At 34.5% G+C, this 18,615-nt stretch overlaps 1 protein-coding gene across 4 annotated transcripts in view; it reads left to right on the forward strand.

Annotated features, from left to right (window-relative positions):
* CCSER2 (coiled-coil serine rich protein 2) overlaps positions 1-18,615 on the forward strand; it is a 75,746-nt gene that overhangs the window by 31,713 nt on the left and 25,418 nt on the right. For all 4 annotated transcript variants that reach the window (XM_052798886.1, XM_052798885.1, XM_052798887.1 and 1 more), the window contains 4 exons: positions 4,367-4,457; positions 7,682-7,844; positions 8,486-8,681; positions 17,915-17,998. In XM_052798886.1, coding sequence (XP_052654846.1) covers positions 4,367-4,457; positions 7,682-7,844; positions 8,486-8,681; positions 17,915-17,998 — 534 coding nt within the window. The remainder of the gene's footprint in view (positions 1-4,366; positions 4,458-7,681; positions 7,845-8,485; positions 8,682-17,914; positions 17,999-18,615) is intronic.

Consider the following 18,615-nt stretch of genomic DNA (forward strand, 5'->3'; position numbering starts at 1 on the left):
TTTTTGTTGTTTGAAGTTTTCAAGGAGTTGTAATCTTTTGTATTAAATGATGTACGCGCATTGCTCATGGTCTTTTTTGAGCAAGAAAGTAAAAGATCAAAGAAATTGTGCATATAGGCTTAAAAAATAAGGATGTTGAGCAAATCAAACTGAAGAAATTTGTATGTGTATTCAATTTAAGTAATCACTGGAATACTTAAATTGCATGTGAGTTTTCACTTCCATTTTCCACTGACTTCAGAAGTGCATAGTTATTATTGGAAGCAAGACCTAACTCACTAAACCAGTAACAAAAATAGTTCTTTTCCTTTAGCAGCCTACTTTTTAATGGTAAAACAAGCGAATGAGGTCTGAGATCTTGAATTGTGGAAAAAGGTAAAACGTTGTTCCTAATATTCACCAACAGTTCATGACTACCTCAATGCAGTTGCTTTTCAAGCAAGATAGCATACATTGGCATGAAAAGAAAGGTACTAAATTGGTATTTTGACCTCAGGCTCTTCTCAGTTCTGTGAATGCTCTCTGAAATTACTTGTTTGAGGGTTACTTGTCTGGAATTGCTTTGTATTTCTGCACTAGCCCCAATGCCCCACTTCTTCCTTTTTTTCTTTTTTGAATCGCAGTGTAATATACCTTGTGTCATAAGCTTTCACTGGTCCGCATCTTTTATGTTTAATAGGGAGGAAATGTAGACATCTATCTTTCTAATTTGGGCACATTGTTATTTATTTTTAGTTGCATTATATACTTAGCTTGAGAAATGGGAAAGCTGAGAATCAGGCTTCTTGCCTAGGTCTAACTGTTAAGCTAAATTGAACTTAAGTTGGTGGACTGAAAAAATACCGCTTTTCAGTGGAAGAGAGAGCTTATGATGTATGTAGCATGAGGAATTTTTAGAAACTGAACTTTTCAAAAAGAGTATTTTACTATCCAGTTAATTATGAGGGACATGAATTTATATTGAACTTCAAACTTGTTCAGCTTCAGCAAAAATAGCTTCTCTACAGTACCCCAATCTTCAAAGCATTGGTCTTAACTTAATATTGTTACGTCTCTTGAGAAAGAGATTCTGAACTCTATGTAGCCAACAGATTAGGCAAAACCCCCAAGCTGTTGTGGGTGAGCTGTTTGTGTGTGCTTGATTAACCTTTGGTAAGACATAGCACCTGAGAGCAATCACTACAGAAGGAATTTGTAAAACTTGAAGTAAACTTGCTAAATAGGGTGTAATTGTTCGCCAGCCTTACCCTTGCCTCCCTGCTTAGTTTTCTCCCATCTCCTTATGCAATGTGAATGTTCTCAGCTTACTCGGTTCTTACACCAGTAGTCGTAGATCGTCTGTTTCTCACCTAATGCTTTTCCTGTTCTATTGCAGTAAGAGAAAAACGTACTACTGCCTGTGTTCAGCTGAAAACCTTTCTGGAGGGAGAGCTTGGGGACAGCATTGTAGTTTGACTTGGGATTTCACAATCCCCAACTTAATCTCTTTCTAGGTTTTACCATCCTGAAAATCTAGTGCTAAATCAGCCTTGTGGAGTTACATGCCCTTTTTAATATGTGTTATTCTTTTCAATTATACAAATAAAATAGAATTATTCTCCTACTATAACTTCTAATAATTGCTCAAACATGTAATATTCTGTAGGGTTGGAGCTGATGCACTTTTGAAGAATTTATTTCCTGTTCTGTTTGAGCTCATTGCCCAGGATCACTTCATGATGATAATCGCTGTTAAGCACGCATTATTAACAATGTTACTGCCATGTAGTTAACTTCAGTTCATTATACAGTAGTAGGAATAACAATGGAAGTCTGTAAATATAGGTTTCATATGTACTAATGTGTTGATGAAACCTGCACTTTATCTTCTAGCTATTTCAAGATGACATTGCTGACATCTACTTTTATATTGTGTTTCCCGAGCAGATAACATTGGGAAATACTCAAAGTGAATTCATATATGGCCCAACTATTACAAAGACTTCATATTCACAGTTGTGTTTTCTAGCATGGAGTTGTCTCAGTGTAGTGCAGGAATGTATAATTAGGGAAGCATAATGAAATGTGCCGTTGACAGAAAAGTATGTTTGGCATCTCAAATGCTGACCTTCTCTGACATCATTAGACTTCTGAAGTTCTGATACAAAGACAGTAAAGTGGCTTATTGAGGTTTATTAGTTAACACTCTGACATACTATGTTTTTATATTTTGCTTTTTTTAATGCTTTTGCACAGCAATGGCAAATGTTTTTTCAACTTCCTTGTATGTTTGTGGCCACTGAATTTATTTGTCATGCTCATTAAGGTTCCTGCAGTAGAAGAAAATAATGCTTGTTCATACTAATTTGGAAGATCAAAGCATGGCATAGAAACAATTTATCAACTAGCAAACCAAAGCTGCCTCTCAAACACACCTACATTCTGTGGAATTGTTTGCAAAATACATGTTAGTTAAAAATCTTCTAGTTCCTGGAAAAAAGTAAATTATTGGAAACAAAAAGAAGTAAATATATACAAGTAGTTTGTTCTCCCAAATGTTAAATCCACATTTCCTTTAAATGGCTTCCATTTCTCTGTGAAGCTTTTCCACAGGTGGTTTTATTATTATTCACAAAGCCCTGATATGTAGGTTTTTCTATTTTTTTCCTGTAAATACTTAGAATACTATATGTAAACAAAATCAGGTAGGACTTTGAAATATAAAAAAACCAAGTGCTTTTGTCTCAAGTATTCCATCTTTCCTTTATATTGCTCATGTTTTACAAAGTGCATATTAAATATTTTCATCTCATACTCTCCCTCCTAAGTCAATAAATAACTTTCCCTGCAGAAATGTAAAATGTTTAATGTTCTGTGTCACAACACCCCCCCCCCCAAAACCTACTTAAAATCTACTTAGCTGTTTTCACTATTTATAATAAAATATGGTAGTCCTTTGTGAACACTATAGGAAGACTGCTGGAGAACAGTTGGAGCAACAGTTTGGACAAATGCCTATTAATCTTCTTCCCTTTCATCTATACATCTCTGACAAAGTGAATCTAATAAATGGTAGCCAGCAAAGGGATACCTTTCCAAGTGAATATTGTTTTGCAGTGTATTGGTAGTCTGTATGCAAGTATTCAGTTAAGTATATAATGACCACTTTATTATCCAGTAAGAAATAATTAGTAAAACACTTATTTTACTTAATATTTGGTAAATTTTTTTTTCCAATATTGGTCCCATGTATCATCTTTAGGTGTAGCTGTTAAACCTAAGAAAAATCTGCATTTCTACTCTTAGAAAAGAGGCAGATGTGAAGTGCCTGAGTCTCATCTTGGGCCTTAAAGCTATGGCTTTTATTTGTGGGATATGGGAAAACAGAGCTCAAGAGTCAGAGCTTTATAACTATTAACAGTTTCCTTAGACCTACTTTGTTATAATCACTTGGTATTAATAAGTTTAGCTTTCTCTGAATAATGAAGTAAAACGGAGTCTGGGTTCTCTGATGAAGTACTGCACTTTGTTGCTTGATGTGGCTTTTCAGTGGTATGGTGCTAGCAGCATCTGACTGCTCAATAAGGTGAATATTCTACAGCCTTGACCTCTTGAGTTTTTCCTACTGTTGGTATCCTTAAAGGAAGAGGGGTCAGTTTCTGTCTCTTTAACACTGACTCGACTTGCCCACACTACAGTCCTTTTTGTTTAATATACCTGATTGACTAGATGTAGTGTGTATAATTTCATTTAGTACTAACACTTTATTGCATTTTTCTTGTACTATTAGCACAGCCATGCAAGAGGACAGTTTGTTAGTCCCTTTAGAAACAGCTTTATATTAACCAATAATCTTAAAGACAAAAGGCAGCAGAGCTTAGTGCTGATAATAGCATATTTTAAGTTTTGTTGGCCCCAAAAGTCAAGATAACATAGGTTCCCCCCTTCTTCCTTTCAATGACATTACGATAGTATGATATGAGAGCTGAAATAAGGTCATTTATCATCTTCTCTTCACAAAGCTGCTTTTGAATTCTAAGTGAGCAAAGTAATTTAGTTTTAAAATGCTTCCAGCTGGGGAGAAGGCAGGATATTAATGAATAGAAAAATCTTTGGAGTGTTCCATAGACATCAGGCAGAAAAATGTTTTAATCCATCTTTGTTTCATCTGGCAATGTTACTGTATTATATTACTAGAGGTGTGATGATTTCTGTTTGTATAGATGGTCTCAAGTAAGGTTGATCTTGGCCTCTAAAGAGAGGAGGCTGCTGAGAACATTGGATATGTGTACAATACAAATGTAACAAAGCTTTGAAATAAACTTTTTATGACAGGGAAAATGAAATATCATGAAAGCAGCTGTATCTCACATTTTCTTTCTTGCAGGATATCTTGAATAATCTTGATTCATGTGATCTTGAAGATGATGATCTCATGCTTGATGTGGACCTGCCTGAGGACCCACCTCATGACAAAGGTTAGTAAATTAGCCAAGCAATCTTATTGTGAAACTGCATTATGGGCTTAAGAGATTTTTTTTTTTAGTTGCATTGTTCTGACTTTTGCTTTAATAAGTCAATGCACTCTTCAAATTTTTTTTTAAGTAACAACTCATTCTTTTCTGAAATGTAGGAAGTGTGATATTTCTGTTCCCCCAAATACAACTCTTGCATTTGAAGAATTCTAAAGTTAGAAATTTACTGCCTTTTATAAAAATACAACCTTGTTGCACACTGTTTGTTTCTTTAAATTATTTTAGTAGAATAAATTTCAAACTTTTAAGTTAGTTCTTCAGTCTCATGCTTCAGCTATGTTGGAAAAATGTTGGAACAGCATTTTTTCAGCTTTGGTGAATGACAGTGGTAATTCTTTTTGAGATAATTATTTGTTTTCTTCTACAAAATGACAATATCTCCTAATATATTTTATACAATTCAGGGTAACAGAAGCCTTAAGATTTAAGATGTGTTTTTTCAAGATGTCTTGTGCATTCTTGTTGTCAGTGAGGATGCTGGCAAACTTTTCACAGGGAGGATGGTGGTACCTAGATGCCACTAAAATAATACAAATCCAGACTAGAATGAACTAGGGAAGACAAATTATTGCCATGCTTTCTCAAATTCTGGCCTGGAAAAGTTTTGAGGCGTTTGCTTTTGGTCATTCCTGACCTACTCATAGGAATTGTCACTGTCATGTGAATATGGGTATTAACTTTACCTCTAAGTTCAGTGGAGGCTAATATATCTTCAAATGAACAGAAACATTGAATGTGGACCATTGTAATGCCCTACACTCTATAAACAGGCACTGAAAGAGAACAGGCTTTCCTTACTTTCTGTACTGTTCAGCTGCCTGCTGAAGTTTGGGGAAATTCAGGTTTTTTGAGAGTACCTGTGAGTTCTTCAGGTGAAGACTCCTGCATGTATGTTAGATATGAAGCCATATTAACAGTAAATAAATGCAGAGTCTTCCATCTACCACAATGATGGCACATCATGTTTTAACGTATGAAGTGCAGTACTTAAACGTCTAAATCTCAGAATAAGTTTTCCAAAGTACTTGTGTGAAAGGCACTTATTGACAAATAGTGTCAGTATTCAACTCTTCAGCCCGTATGGGTGCACAATTTTTATTTTTTACTATTTTAATTTTCCAGAATGGATAACAACCCAAGCCTAGGGGATATTCTTTCAATAAGGGTAATTCTAATTCTGTTGGGAAAAACTAAGAAATGATTTTAAAGGGTAGATCAATTTCTCATAAGTTTCCTTGTTTATAAAACATGTACTCCATCTGCATCAGTAATTCCATTTCAAATTACTAATTTAAAACCAGTTAAAAATACATGCATTTTAAATGTGACTGTTTGCCATTTAATCTAGACACAAATGAAATATGATTTTTAATTCACTGCTTTCTTGATTGCATCAATATAATAAACTTAAATCTACTCCCACTTCTGCAGCCAAGTATCAATAATGTTTGTGTAGCTGGAATATGTTTTGTAACTATGACAATCTGCTGTGTAAGTTGCTGATTTAGGAGGAGAAACTTACTGTTTGAAGTCAATATTGGCTAGTTACTATTGTTTTTGGCTTTTTTTAGAAGTTGGGTTTCCATATAAAATTGATGTGGCACAAACTGGGTATCTCTGCTGTAATTGCTTCTTATCTTGAAATCACCGAATTTTTAGCAAAGAGGATCTGAAAAGAAGAATTCAAAAGCGACCTCCAGGCTTTCCCTTAAGTAAATATGACCACCTGAAAAAGTGAAATTTGCTCTTTAATATCCACGTGTCTTTGCTCAGTGTCTCAATTTCATTTTCCAAAGCTGAAAATCATCATGATAAAATTACTTACAAACTTCTTGAGGGCTTATTTTGAATAGACCCACTTGAATTATCATGTGTTATAAGCTGTAGAAGGATGCTTCTAAGGGAAAATAAATCTTCTGTTACTTTAGGGGAACAAGTTTATTTTCTTACCTAATTTTTTGGTTACCGAACTAGGTGATAAAAACTGAATTGTAGATAAGTGTATTTGTTATAATAATATTTAACAACACGTTTTGTCAACGCTTTTTTTGTAATTATATGCGACTTCACTGACGTCAGCCTCTTAAGACTTTCCAGGTCCTCAGAAACTCCACTTGTTTCACTTTGGAGTCTGGGATGCTGCTTGGGCACTATTTATAGAAACAGTTCTAGCTCAACAAGTATGCAGTGAGTGAGGATGGCAGTTTTAAATCACAGGGTAAAACTGGGCTCACTTCCCAGCAACACGCAGGCTGGGAACTAAGCAGGAAGGAAGGCCCTGTTTATGAGCGTCTTATGCGCAACTATGTCTGAGTAGGCAGCCGAATAAAACAGTGTTGTTCTCTTGTGTGGAGTTATTCTCCTAGCAAAGGACTGACAATGTGAGGAGAAACTCCTTGGGTAAGTGAAGGAGAAAGTGCGATGGCAGAATAGCAGTTTATGACTTCTTTTGCTGTGTCTGTCTGCACAGATAGCAGTTGTTTTGGCTTTGTTTCTAGTGGTTTACAAGCTGTTGCCAAATATAGCTTTTGTTCCCTTAAGAAGTTGGTGGAATCTGCTTTGCTTTGCAGAACTTACTGTTTTTAGAGACTTTTTTTTTTTGCTTTGTTTGCTTTGTTGCCCAGGTGAATAAAGATTAGATGTCTCTTGAGTTGAAAAACAAACAAGATGAATAGGTTGAGAGATACATGTATTTTAAGTAAGGAAACTGTTCTGTTTTGGAATGAAGTACTGGCCTTTTACTAAAACGTCGTCTTTCTGTGTGTGTGTGTGTTGTTTGAACTTTTTAAAGGCCCGAAAATACTGTCAGTAAGAAAGACAGGAAAATGTTACTTTTGGAATTTTTTTTCTTCCCCATAGCTCTACCTCCTCCAAATGATTTTCTACTTAAACCGGAAATACTGTTAAGGCTGAACTCTGTAGTTTCTGCTACAGGTTACTCTTATTCTTGTAACAACTTTATATGCTAGTAAAAATGTGACATCATTACAGAAGTCTGCTTGACAGTTCTAAAGTGCATACTTTTTTGGATCAGTTAAAAAAAAAAAAACAAACCCCACAGATTTTGCACTGTATCTGGTACCAGCACATAGTAACTATTTTATTTGTAAAGTCTTAGGAAAAATTTTATAAATTTTTTTTTTTTTTTTACTTTATGCACTCTGTAGAGGAATGTGAAAATATGAGCCGTTATGACAGACAAGACAGAAATGCTAGGCAACATCAGGAAGGATTCTGGAAAAGAGCACCACAACAGCGATGGAATACACAGGATCACTATCATCTTGGCCATACTGATCACTATATCCACGGCAAAAATGATTTGAACAGGTAAAGGACTTCTCTCTTTTCTCCCAAACAATTAAAATACTGTGATGAGAAATCTCTTTTGGCACTGAAAGGTCTCAAGTGATATTGAGTACAAGACATTTTCAGAATAGTTGTATGTCTATAAATAGCATGTCTGAGTGGGAGCATCACTGAGATTTATAACAATTTCTTTTCAAAACTTTTGTTTCTGTCATGGTTTTTAATCCAAATATTTACTTGTGTTTATATGATATTATAAATGCTTGACTAAATTACCATACATGTTCCATGGAAAAACATTACACTGTCTTATTACTTGCATTTTGTAACTTTGGACAGCTTTTTACTTATTAATTTTTTTTAAATTAAATGTAATCCTATAGCTCTTACAGCCTAGCTTGAATGACAGTTTATAGAAATCCTGGTGAGCAAACTGGTTTTAGGGTATTGTAGTTAGTCTGCGAGATATTAATGCAAGTGGGAAGGAAAGCCCAGCATTTAAGTGAAATAGCATTGACATTTTCTGATTTATTTTTCTGCTATATGCCACAGTATGTGAACATAGCCCATGTTCAACAACACTTTCTTTTTTACTAAATGCTCTCTAGCTCTAGTTTGTCATCACTGTGGTTTTTTTTTTAATTTTTTTTTTTTTTTTTTAGGGGATCAAACTACCTAGAATCTCCTATTGGTCACTTCGAAAGCTATGGAGCACCAAATTTTTACCAGGCTCCTAGACAGCTGGTGGGCTTACCGGAGAATACTGTGATGCTTGATGAAATGACCCTTCGGCACATGGTCCAAGACTGCACAGCTGTAAAAACTCAGTTACTGAAACTGAAGAGATTACTGCACCAGGTGAGCTGTTTAAATGGAAAAAAAGCACTAAAGCAGATTGGAGAGTGAGCCTAGATGGGCTAATGTTCTGTTTGGCCTTATTAGGCTATTGCAATTTCCTTTTATACATTGAATTACAGTATTCAAGAAAGTGTGCACTTTCTATTGCTATTTAAAATAGTACTTTTTCTGCTTTTTCAGCCCTTTACAGACTGCAAAAAATATTAAAAATTGTTATTCTGCTTCTCTGAGGAAACAATGCTAAATTAAAAAAAAATCATTGGATGTGAAGACAAGCTTTTATTTAATAAGATACTAAAAAGCTGGGCTTAAAAAAAAAAATTAAAAAATATTAATATTGATACCATTGATCAAACTTGGATTCAGCAAGTCAATGCTAATAGCTTTTTCTTAAGGCTTTGTCTTCCTCATTCTTTTCATCTTTTCTGTGTGTTTTGACAAGAAGCTTAGCAAATCCTACTGGGTCATGTGTATTGGAAGTGCTCAAATTTAACCTTTCTAGTGTATGAAATCACTGAATTGTCATGAGCTTTTAAGGAGCTCTCTCATTTCACCTCAAAACTTGGCAAATTGTCGGAGTTGGTAAACTGCTGGATGACTTGGCAGAAGTATAGCATTTCAGCTACAAAAATTCCTTTGCTACCTTAAAAAAAAAAGTCCATGAGACTTCTTTTGGTGGCATATACAGATTAGCATTGAAAAGTATCTGTATGATGTTCTCTTTAATACTAGATTTACTGCTGTTCTTTTCTAACAGGATAATGTAATGGAAATAAGTTTGTGCCCTAAAAGTAAGACACTAAACCAAAACACAGCAAAACAAAAAGCAAATCAACCTTGAGGCTAATTCAAGGGTATGACTGTGCCTTTTAGAAATGTGAGCATTTGCTTCCTATAGTAACTGAGAATACTGGAGATGTTTTTCTGCCGACAAAATCAGAAAGACAACTGTAACAAAACTAATGTAGTGTCAGATAGGGAAGGTATGTGTTCTTAGAACCTAATGTCTGAGTAGTGGACTGCATGAACTGTGCCTCCCAAGTCTCATGCATGCAATTAGTACATCAGATAGAAGGGAACTTTTTATCCAGAGCTTTTAATGCCTTTAACACAAGGACAATTAAACAACTAGATAGATGATCTGTGTATGTGTAGTTTTGTGTAAAGGCATGTGTGTTATAGCCAAATAGTGTGTGGCTCTGCAGAATATTGTATTTTAAATCTTGATCTAGTTTATAATAGCCAGACTTTTCTAAAAGGTTACAGAACACAAACCTTGCCTCAAGTAGCTCAGATTAAGTTTTTTTTGAAAAAACTTAAACTCACAGAAGAAATAGTTACTCCTAATATGTACGATCTTCAAAATTTGCTGCTTCTCTTACCAAAAGCTTGATCGTTTCCACCTCCCTCCCTGTAATAGCGAGTTTTGTAATGATGAGTATTATTCTTCCCTTCAAACTTTCTCAAGGATACTTTTCTATTTTCTTGACCTAACTGCCCCCTGTTTTGACTTGCTGCTTCCAAAACTCATCACTGAACTTCTGAATGTTTATTTTACTCTCCTGTGTATTATCCAGCCTTTTAATCAAACAATATGAATAGTAATGTAAAAGTAAATTAACCTGCTACAGAGGGACATTTACTACTACTTTAGACGTTTACTACCTTTATTTACTAAACAATTAGAGTAAAACTTGTATGAAATACCATTTCATTATTTTTGTGTTAAACCTTTCCTGACAATATTGAGCTTTATACCAACAGAAATGAGTAAAAATATTACAATTCTTTTTTACTTATTTTAAAGAACAGAAATACAATTTTGAAAACAATTACATGAACTTCATCAGTCTAAAAACTGAACTAGGACTTGATCTCAGTCCAGGTCATATGACAAGCCACTTCTTACAAAATGTAAAAAGCAAGATACAAAGTCAGCTCCTTTCAAACACTAACTTTAGTAAAGGAAGCAGAAGTTCTTACATTTGCTTCACCTATGTTATGCATTTAAATGCGTGTTACCTTTTTCCAGTTATGACTTTTAGCAATATGATTTAATTTGGATAAGTAGAAACAGAGCTGTAGTCAGGTCTTTAGGCATGAGGTCTCACAGGAACAGTTATGGTAAGATAGTAAGATATAGTAATTAAATTCAATTTTATACAATTACCTAATCAACTCTAGTGTGGCTTACTGTAGAGCATAGCATGTAATGAAAGTATATCTAGCAGATTCCAAGGGAGACTTAATGTGCTCTACTGGATTCATTGCTGTGACTGTAGCTTGCATAACCATGTGTAAATTATCTTGAATATTACTAGCAACATAGCTGCAACAGCATGGGTTTGGTGTTGTGTTCCCAGTTCTGCTTGGAAAAATAAGTAGTTACTTGAGTAGTCTAGCCTTTTCTGAACTCTGTGCGACTAGGATAACAATGCCAGCAGTACACATGCTGTCTGCTTACTCCTCACATACTGCCATCTTTCTGTGTCTTCAAACAGTGAAATCAGGAATAGGAGTTTATCTCTTGGAGAGTTGGTTTTTTGTTTGTTTGTTTGTTTTTTTTAATTTTCACTGTAGTAAGTAAAACCTTCTCTGATTTTGCAGTAATGTTACACTAGCTTATATGGGTGAAAAACATACATTCTTCTTGCACTACATGCAGTTGTAATTATTTACAGGGAGATGTTGAACTACTGGTGAATGTTCTTACTTAATGTGTAACTGGAGCACTAACTTTGTATTGCAAGAAGAAAATGCTTTGGAAGTCTAACTCTAGTAATAATTGACATATAAATGTCAATGCCTCTTAAACACTGACTAAGGTACTTCATTTGCATGCTTAATAGTAAATAAGTTTTCTTTTGTTCTTAAAAATTTCTTCCTTCCTCCTCCTCCACCTCAGTTAATTTCTTAAACTTGCTGCTCTAGGTTGAGACTACAGAGCTAATGTGTTAGAACACCCTTATTTAAATAAGAATTGTACTGTTTCTGATGCCCTGGAGCCTTTATCTAAGCAAGGATTGACCATGGGTCTGTAGTAACTTCCTCTCAAGACTGGCAGCAATGATTCGCAAGCACCCTGTCTTATCTCAGACAAGCACTTACTGATATTTTAAGGAGGACTGAAACATGAAGCAGTTCACAGAATTGTGAGAACTGTGAAGCCGTTTTTTCTGGGGGAGGCAAGTTTTATAAAAAAAGTTTCTTTTCAACTTACCTTTCACAAATGGAAAAGAAATTCTATTTTTTAAGCACAAACCTTCATTGTAGCTTATCAGATATGATTAGCCCATTTGTATTAAGAGGTATGAATGAAAAAATGAAGTCTGTAGTGCAAAATTGTTAAATGCACCAATATATTTTTTCTGAGGCTTTAGACTAGTAACTCGCATACATTTGAAGTACGTATTTATGTTCTTGCATCTGGCAAGATCTGTAAGAGATATTTATCTTTGTTATAAGAAGCTTGAAGACAAGGAAGAAACGGATTTAATTAATGAAATACAAAGGTTTCTTTGTGTAATGTATTAAGTTGCATAAATTGCACTTAAAATTGTTACTCTTCCTTAGCCACAAAATAGTTCACCTCAGTGACTTAACTTTGCTTGCAAGAAACAGAACCAAAGAAATCGACAAACAATAGCAAATAAAATTGGCAAATTTTAAGTTTAAACGTTAGGTTAGCTGTTGGACTGCCATTGTAATGGCATTTGTGGGCAATGGAAACTGTATGACACTCATTCGTAGTGATATTTGAATGAAACTACACTCAAAATGCCAGTCAGCAGGTGAATAGCACCCTCTACGTGATGGACACTTAGTGAATTTTCTGTTTGCATCTTTATAAAAATGCTGTTAGCACAGACTATTCAAATGAGTAATTTGTACTGAAGAAAACTTTGACTTGGGAATCAAAGGCTAGACCTTGATAAAACTTTAATAAATCTTGATAAACTTTAGAAACATTTGTTTAGCTTTTTCCAGCTTCTTCATGAATTGTAGATGCTGGAATGTTGAAAGAATTCTCAAGATGAAATTATTAGCATAGTACTAGTAGTATACTCTTTTAAAATCCTGTGTGTTAAAAGACAGCTTATGCTATTAGGGAACCACAATTGCTGAAAATGCATTTGCTTCTAATGGGTTGATTTTTGTAACAGAAGAATTTAAAATCTATTAGTATAATGAAAACAACTGTTGTCTTTAAGCTTTGAGCTTTGTATCTTCCTCTGAGGCTATATGGGAGATTTCTTCTGAGAGAGAATACCCGTTACTTTGTCTCTTCTGATCTTCCAGAAGTTCTACAACTTCTCTTTATTTTACATGTGCTTTTAACTAAAGCCTGCAAGTAGTATCACCCAAAGCAAGCAAGGGAAAAAGTGAAGATGGAGAGGACAGGCCGTGAGAACAGCTGCAGCGTCTGTATGCTGTATAGGTGGTGCATGTTAATAATGTTGAAATAATAGTCCCTGGAACATATGGTGTATTTAGTCATGGAGCTTGACTTTTCTTTTGGCTGTATTTTTTTCTTTTTAAAAAGGGGCACATAAAATGAGAACATGTAACTGCTGAGAGCATAGAAGAAAATACAAGCAAATTTTTGAGCTGCTGAACTGTTCATCAGCAGAAATACTGCAGTGCTTAAGGCCCAACAATCTATAGTAGGTAAACTGCTGTTGTATATAATCAGCATAGTAGGTTATGAAGGCAGTGAGGATTTTTATTACTGATATACTTCTTCATAAATAATAGTAATCTGTCACTAAGTAAAAACTAATATTTAGTATTCTGTTTACCAAAAGCACTAAGTCAGTTCTTTGGGAATTTGTAAGGTGAAGCAAGCACAGGGATTTGTATGTCATTCATACTAAAGATTTCACACTTGTAAAATATTGGCATGAGAGTATGTTAAGTACAGTCACTCAAAAATATGGGTTTCAACTTGTGGCTCTGTGTTTGGGTGAGTCGTGGTGTACCTGTGACAGCCATGATGGAGGGTTATTCCCATAGCCTTTAGTTCATGTTCTTGTGATGGATTAAAAATGGCAGATGCAGACTTGAGAATATAATCAAGTGCTTCAGTTAGACCGCAACATTTGGGAGTGGGTGTGTAAACAAGTTTGACATGTGGAAGATTAATTGCCCCAGAGAAATAAGGTGCATGGCAATGTTAACACTCGGGCAAGAAAGGATTGTTACCTACATGTACACTTAAAAATTGTATCTGTAACTCTCACTGAATCTGTCCTAAAACAATAAAATCAATTGGTTTGTAGAAAACTAAGACAGTATTAATTTTCTCAGCAGATACCCTTTGCAAAGGAATATGAAGCTGAAATAATATTCAGTATGAAATCAGGCTACTTTGGTAGTCATGGTTGTAAAGCTTTAGAGATTCCTCTGGATTTGTTGTGTAGGCACTATACTGATAAGTACTAAAATGTTGTTAGAGAGGTGGTGAATTATATCTCTTCACACTTGTCTTCAAAAAGTTGGTGTAAAGTGTTTTTTTTCAGAGCAGCCTTTTAGTCTGAGTGTTCTAAAAGTGTTTGAAAGGAATTTGTGTGGTTTTTTTTTTCCACCACCATCACCTGTTCCCTTTATGTAGCTATTGGTAAATTTAGGATAATTTTGTAAGTCTTGCTAGGGTATTTTGTAATGGTTTCTCACTCCAGGTTTGCTGTAATTTTATAAGCCACTTTAAAACATATCTTGCGGCATGTGATTAGCTCAGTTTATTACACAGGGACTGCCCAAAACTGGCCAAAAGCTGAAGTGTATGCTGTTGACTTAAGTCCAGCAAAAACTTTCCAGTAAATATGAATGAGTTGAAAATCACTGTAGACAGGTAGCGATTCAAATGGATTGCTGATACTCATAGAAACAAAAGGACTGTTTAAATGATCAGTCAGTGCCATATTACTTGACTGTTTCTTAAATGAGCATATTCTTGATTAAACATTGCATGCAAATATATATATATATATGAATTTATATCAGGTTAAAAAAAAATTATAACTGAAAACTATCCCCACATAACTAATTAAATGTGAATGTCTGCAAGATTAGTCCTCTGCAGTTTACATACTGCAGGTTATTTTCATGCCTAAACTGCCAGTAATGTTTAAAAATAACTGTACCAGGATTGCCAGAATGTATGAGGTTTGAGTTGTTTGTTGCAATGCTTTAAATTTTGGAAATAGTTACAAATACAACTATTTTTTCCTTTTAATGCTGCTATTTTTCAAAAGCAATCTTCTGCTAAGGAAATTAAATTAAAATGTTTTGTTGCTGCTTATGTTTGTAAGTAGAACTTGTTTTTTAATGCATTTGAGAAGTATTTGGTTTTTATATGGCTAACAAACTATCCTGAGTTCTTGTTTTTGCAAGCATCTCTTACATTTGGCCCAAATGAGGCTAGTGCAACTGCTCTGAAGAGGTGATTATACTATAATAAATAACGTATTCTACTATCATGAAAATGTTAGTCGGGTAAAAACCAAGAGGTAGCAGCTTTTTATATTGCCTATTGCAATGTGATGATACCTTTACAAAGTTTATTGTAACTTTACCTAAAGGTTAAAAGTATACATTCTCTCCAAGTTTCTGAAATTTGATGATATTTTAGCATATAATTTCTAGGCTACAAAAAAATAGCATGTGCATATAACCAGTTGCATTTGTTTTGCTAATTCTAATCTCTTTTTTCTACATGGATAGCCTTATTCTACTGATTTCCCCTTTCCCAATCTCATTTTAGCAATATGATGAGCAAGAAAGAAAAAGCAAAACAAGAAAAGTTTCATAGATTAATCCTAGCATATGTTCACAATGGGATGCTTCAGTTGCCGCTGATAGTGTTAAAACTGATTTTTTTTTTTTTTCAGTTGCTCTGTGTTCATTATGTGTATTAAGATAATTAAGACAATGGTAAGGGAATTGATGCAAATGAACTTAGTTCTTGCTTTGCTAGTGAATGTTAGTCAGGTATAGCATAGGACTGGAGTACTTGATTTAAATCACCAAAGAATATGTGACATACTAACTTTAGTTGCAATTAGGTCTTAATCTGTTGTTGTAGAATGTTTTATTGCTCCACTTACATGCATTTTAATGGGAATAAAAGGTATACCAGAGGCATCAGTGATAGAGCTTTGAAAAGCCATGCAAGATACTTTTGCTTGAAATAGTTTGTCTTGTTTTGCGTTTTTTCTATTCCATGATTACTCCTTCACAAATATGACTGTGACAGTCTGAAGTAGCTTTTCTTCTGAGTGCATGTGTTTGAGTTGTTTAAAATAACAAAAGTTGATGAAATCTGTTAATTGTAGAATATAAGATAAATATAACATATAATCTGTTAATCTGTAAATGATTCTGTGATTCTAATTGCTGCTTGTTTTCTCTAGCATTTTAGAAATGTTTTGGATTAAATAATGTTTGGGGTTTTTATTATATTATTGTGCAAATTATTTCAAAACACCCTCTTAGAACTTGTTCATAACATAGACTGTAAACTGCTGCTTCATCAGCCTGTCACTTCCTGGTGATCTGCCTAGAAGGGACAAGCAGCTACTTGTGAATTGAATACAACTGTGTATGGGACAGTGTAAGTTGAAAATTTGCTATGTTAAAGGAGTCAGAAGCCTTGAAATTTGACTGCTTTCACAATTAATAGTCTTTTTAAAAAAAAAAAAAAAAGCCAAAAGTTTAAAAACAAACAAAAAACCCCCACCAAAACACCACAAAAAACCTGCAAGATATAAAATTACATTTAAATGATGGAAATTAAATTTAACTGTCTGTAATATGGTGAAAGCAATTTGGAATTGTATTATATTTCCTAGTATTTTTAGCTTTTAAGTCTGGTGATGGTTGTGCATGTCTTGGCTGCAAGTAATTGGTGACTATAGGAAAAAGTAAAAATTTAATAGTTAAAAGTTCATCAATTTTAATTTTTTTTTTCTCTGCAGTTTAGTTAAATGTATAAGAAATATTTCTTATGGATTAAAAAGCAAAAAAGATACCTCACAGACATAAAGAACATAAATGGGTCTATTGTGGGGTTTTCCCGTAATTGATCTTTAGCATTTGAGCTGCCGTTTTACTCTTGTGGTTTTGGGGAGTTGCTGGCTCAGCCTCAGAGTGGTTTTAGACAGGTTTCGAGACATGCTGCTCTTACATTCTACAAATGCAATCTTAGGCGGTGAGGACCTAAAAAATAAAGGAGAATACTGTAAGGTATGAGATTAATTTATTTTTTTCTTTAAGAAGGTAGCAGATGGAGGAGATGGACAGAAGAGGGGGGGTAAATCTTTTCACACCAAGGAGATGGGATTTATGATCTTCCATGACCATAAAATAACTATACTGTAATTGTACTGTAGTTCTGTGTCACACTAAGATTGGATATAATATCATGGTACAAACCTCAGAACATATCATGAGAATACAGTGTCAGTTGTTCAGTCTGTTACTTGACTCTGTAACCTAACTGAACCTTTTCAGGGTTGAGTGCCACAGGTTTAGGGTACTGCACATAATGGCTGCATGTGTTTTTGTCATTGAGAGTGTAAGTGCTTCAGGACATATCTAGGCAATCATCTTGTGGCATCTTTGATGGTTACTTCTGTTTCTACTCACTGTGCTTAATTTCAGAATTCATGGGTGTCATGGCGGGGGAAAGAATACTTTTGTGTGGTTCCAGTTTTTATGATTGATGTTTAGTTCTGATGGCTGAATCTGAATTAATTTTGTATTAGTCTGCCCAGTAGCAAATGTTGCTTTTTTAGTTGAGAATTCCTAGCTGAAATATTTTGGCTGCATATTTTGATATGCTCAGACATATTATTTTAATGGATACTGAAGGAAATGAAGCTTTTGAAATCACATAACATCACCATTCCTTCCTGATATAACACATTTGAACACAATGGCCATTTCTTACCAGATTTTTGTGCAAAATCAACGCACTTTGACATAGCTGCAGCTGTTCTGACAGCTTTGTGAGGAGAAGGAAGCTGTTCATGGCCCTTATTCAGGCACTGCACACATGCTGCAGCAAGGGAGGCTTTCCTATCAGGGCAAAAAGGGAAGATTCATGGTGAGAGGTCAGATATTGTAACAGGTTCCACAGAGAGATGATGTGTCTCCATCCTTGAAAGCAAGTTTGCAAGGGAGTGGTTTTGGCAAGTAATTGGAGCTTTTGGTTTGTTTTTGTCTTCTGATAGAATGATGAAAATGTGTCACTCCAGGACATCCCACTCTCAGTTCCATCAAGTCCAGAACCTCAAGAACCCGAGTCAACTTTTAAGGTAAATGACACTGATTTACTCTACAGAATAAGAATACAAAACTGTTCGTGTTTAAAAAATACAACCCCAAAACTTCTGTGTCACTATGAAGTCGTGCTGCTTGCTTCTTTCTTCTATTGAAATGCAAACCTAGCAAATATTTATATACTTCATCTTTTCCGTTTTGTTAAAATAGAAGGGTTTATTTGACCTTTTAAAATACATACTTATAAATGCTAGCACAGTTTAAATAATTAAAATAACTTTGCCTTTTGCTATTTGTAGCAGTCATGGGAATTCACAGCTGTAGAGTAACTTCTTTCAAAAATTTTCTGCCTGCTTGATAAGCATTAGAATTTGAAAAGACAATTTTTGTTTTGAAGTGTAATCATACTATACTTAATCACTGGCTGTTTTATTACATTTATTGTTGACTTCAGTTTAAAATATCTTTCATCTAAAGTAAGTTTTCCCTGAGATAATGGAGGTATTGCAAATGTAACTTAAACAACATGAACCCCACAAAGTCAAAGATTAGTTTATTGTTTTAGAGTGAGTACTAAAGGAAGAAGCAATTGCAATGGATATTCCAAAAAAGGATCATCTTTTATGGTCACAGACTTGTAATGTTGTGCTTT

The sequence above is a fragment of the Harpia harpyja genome, chromosome 10 (genome assembly GCF_026419915.1).
Source record: "Harpia harpyja isolate bHarHar1 chromosome 10, bHarHar1 primary haplotype, whole genome shotgun sequence".
NCBI lineage: Eukaryota > Metazoa > Chordata > Aves > Accipitriformes > Accipitridae > Harpia > Harpia harpyja.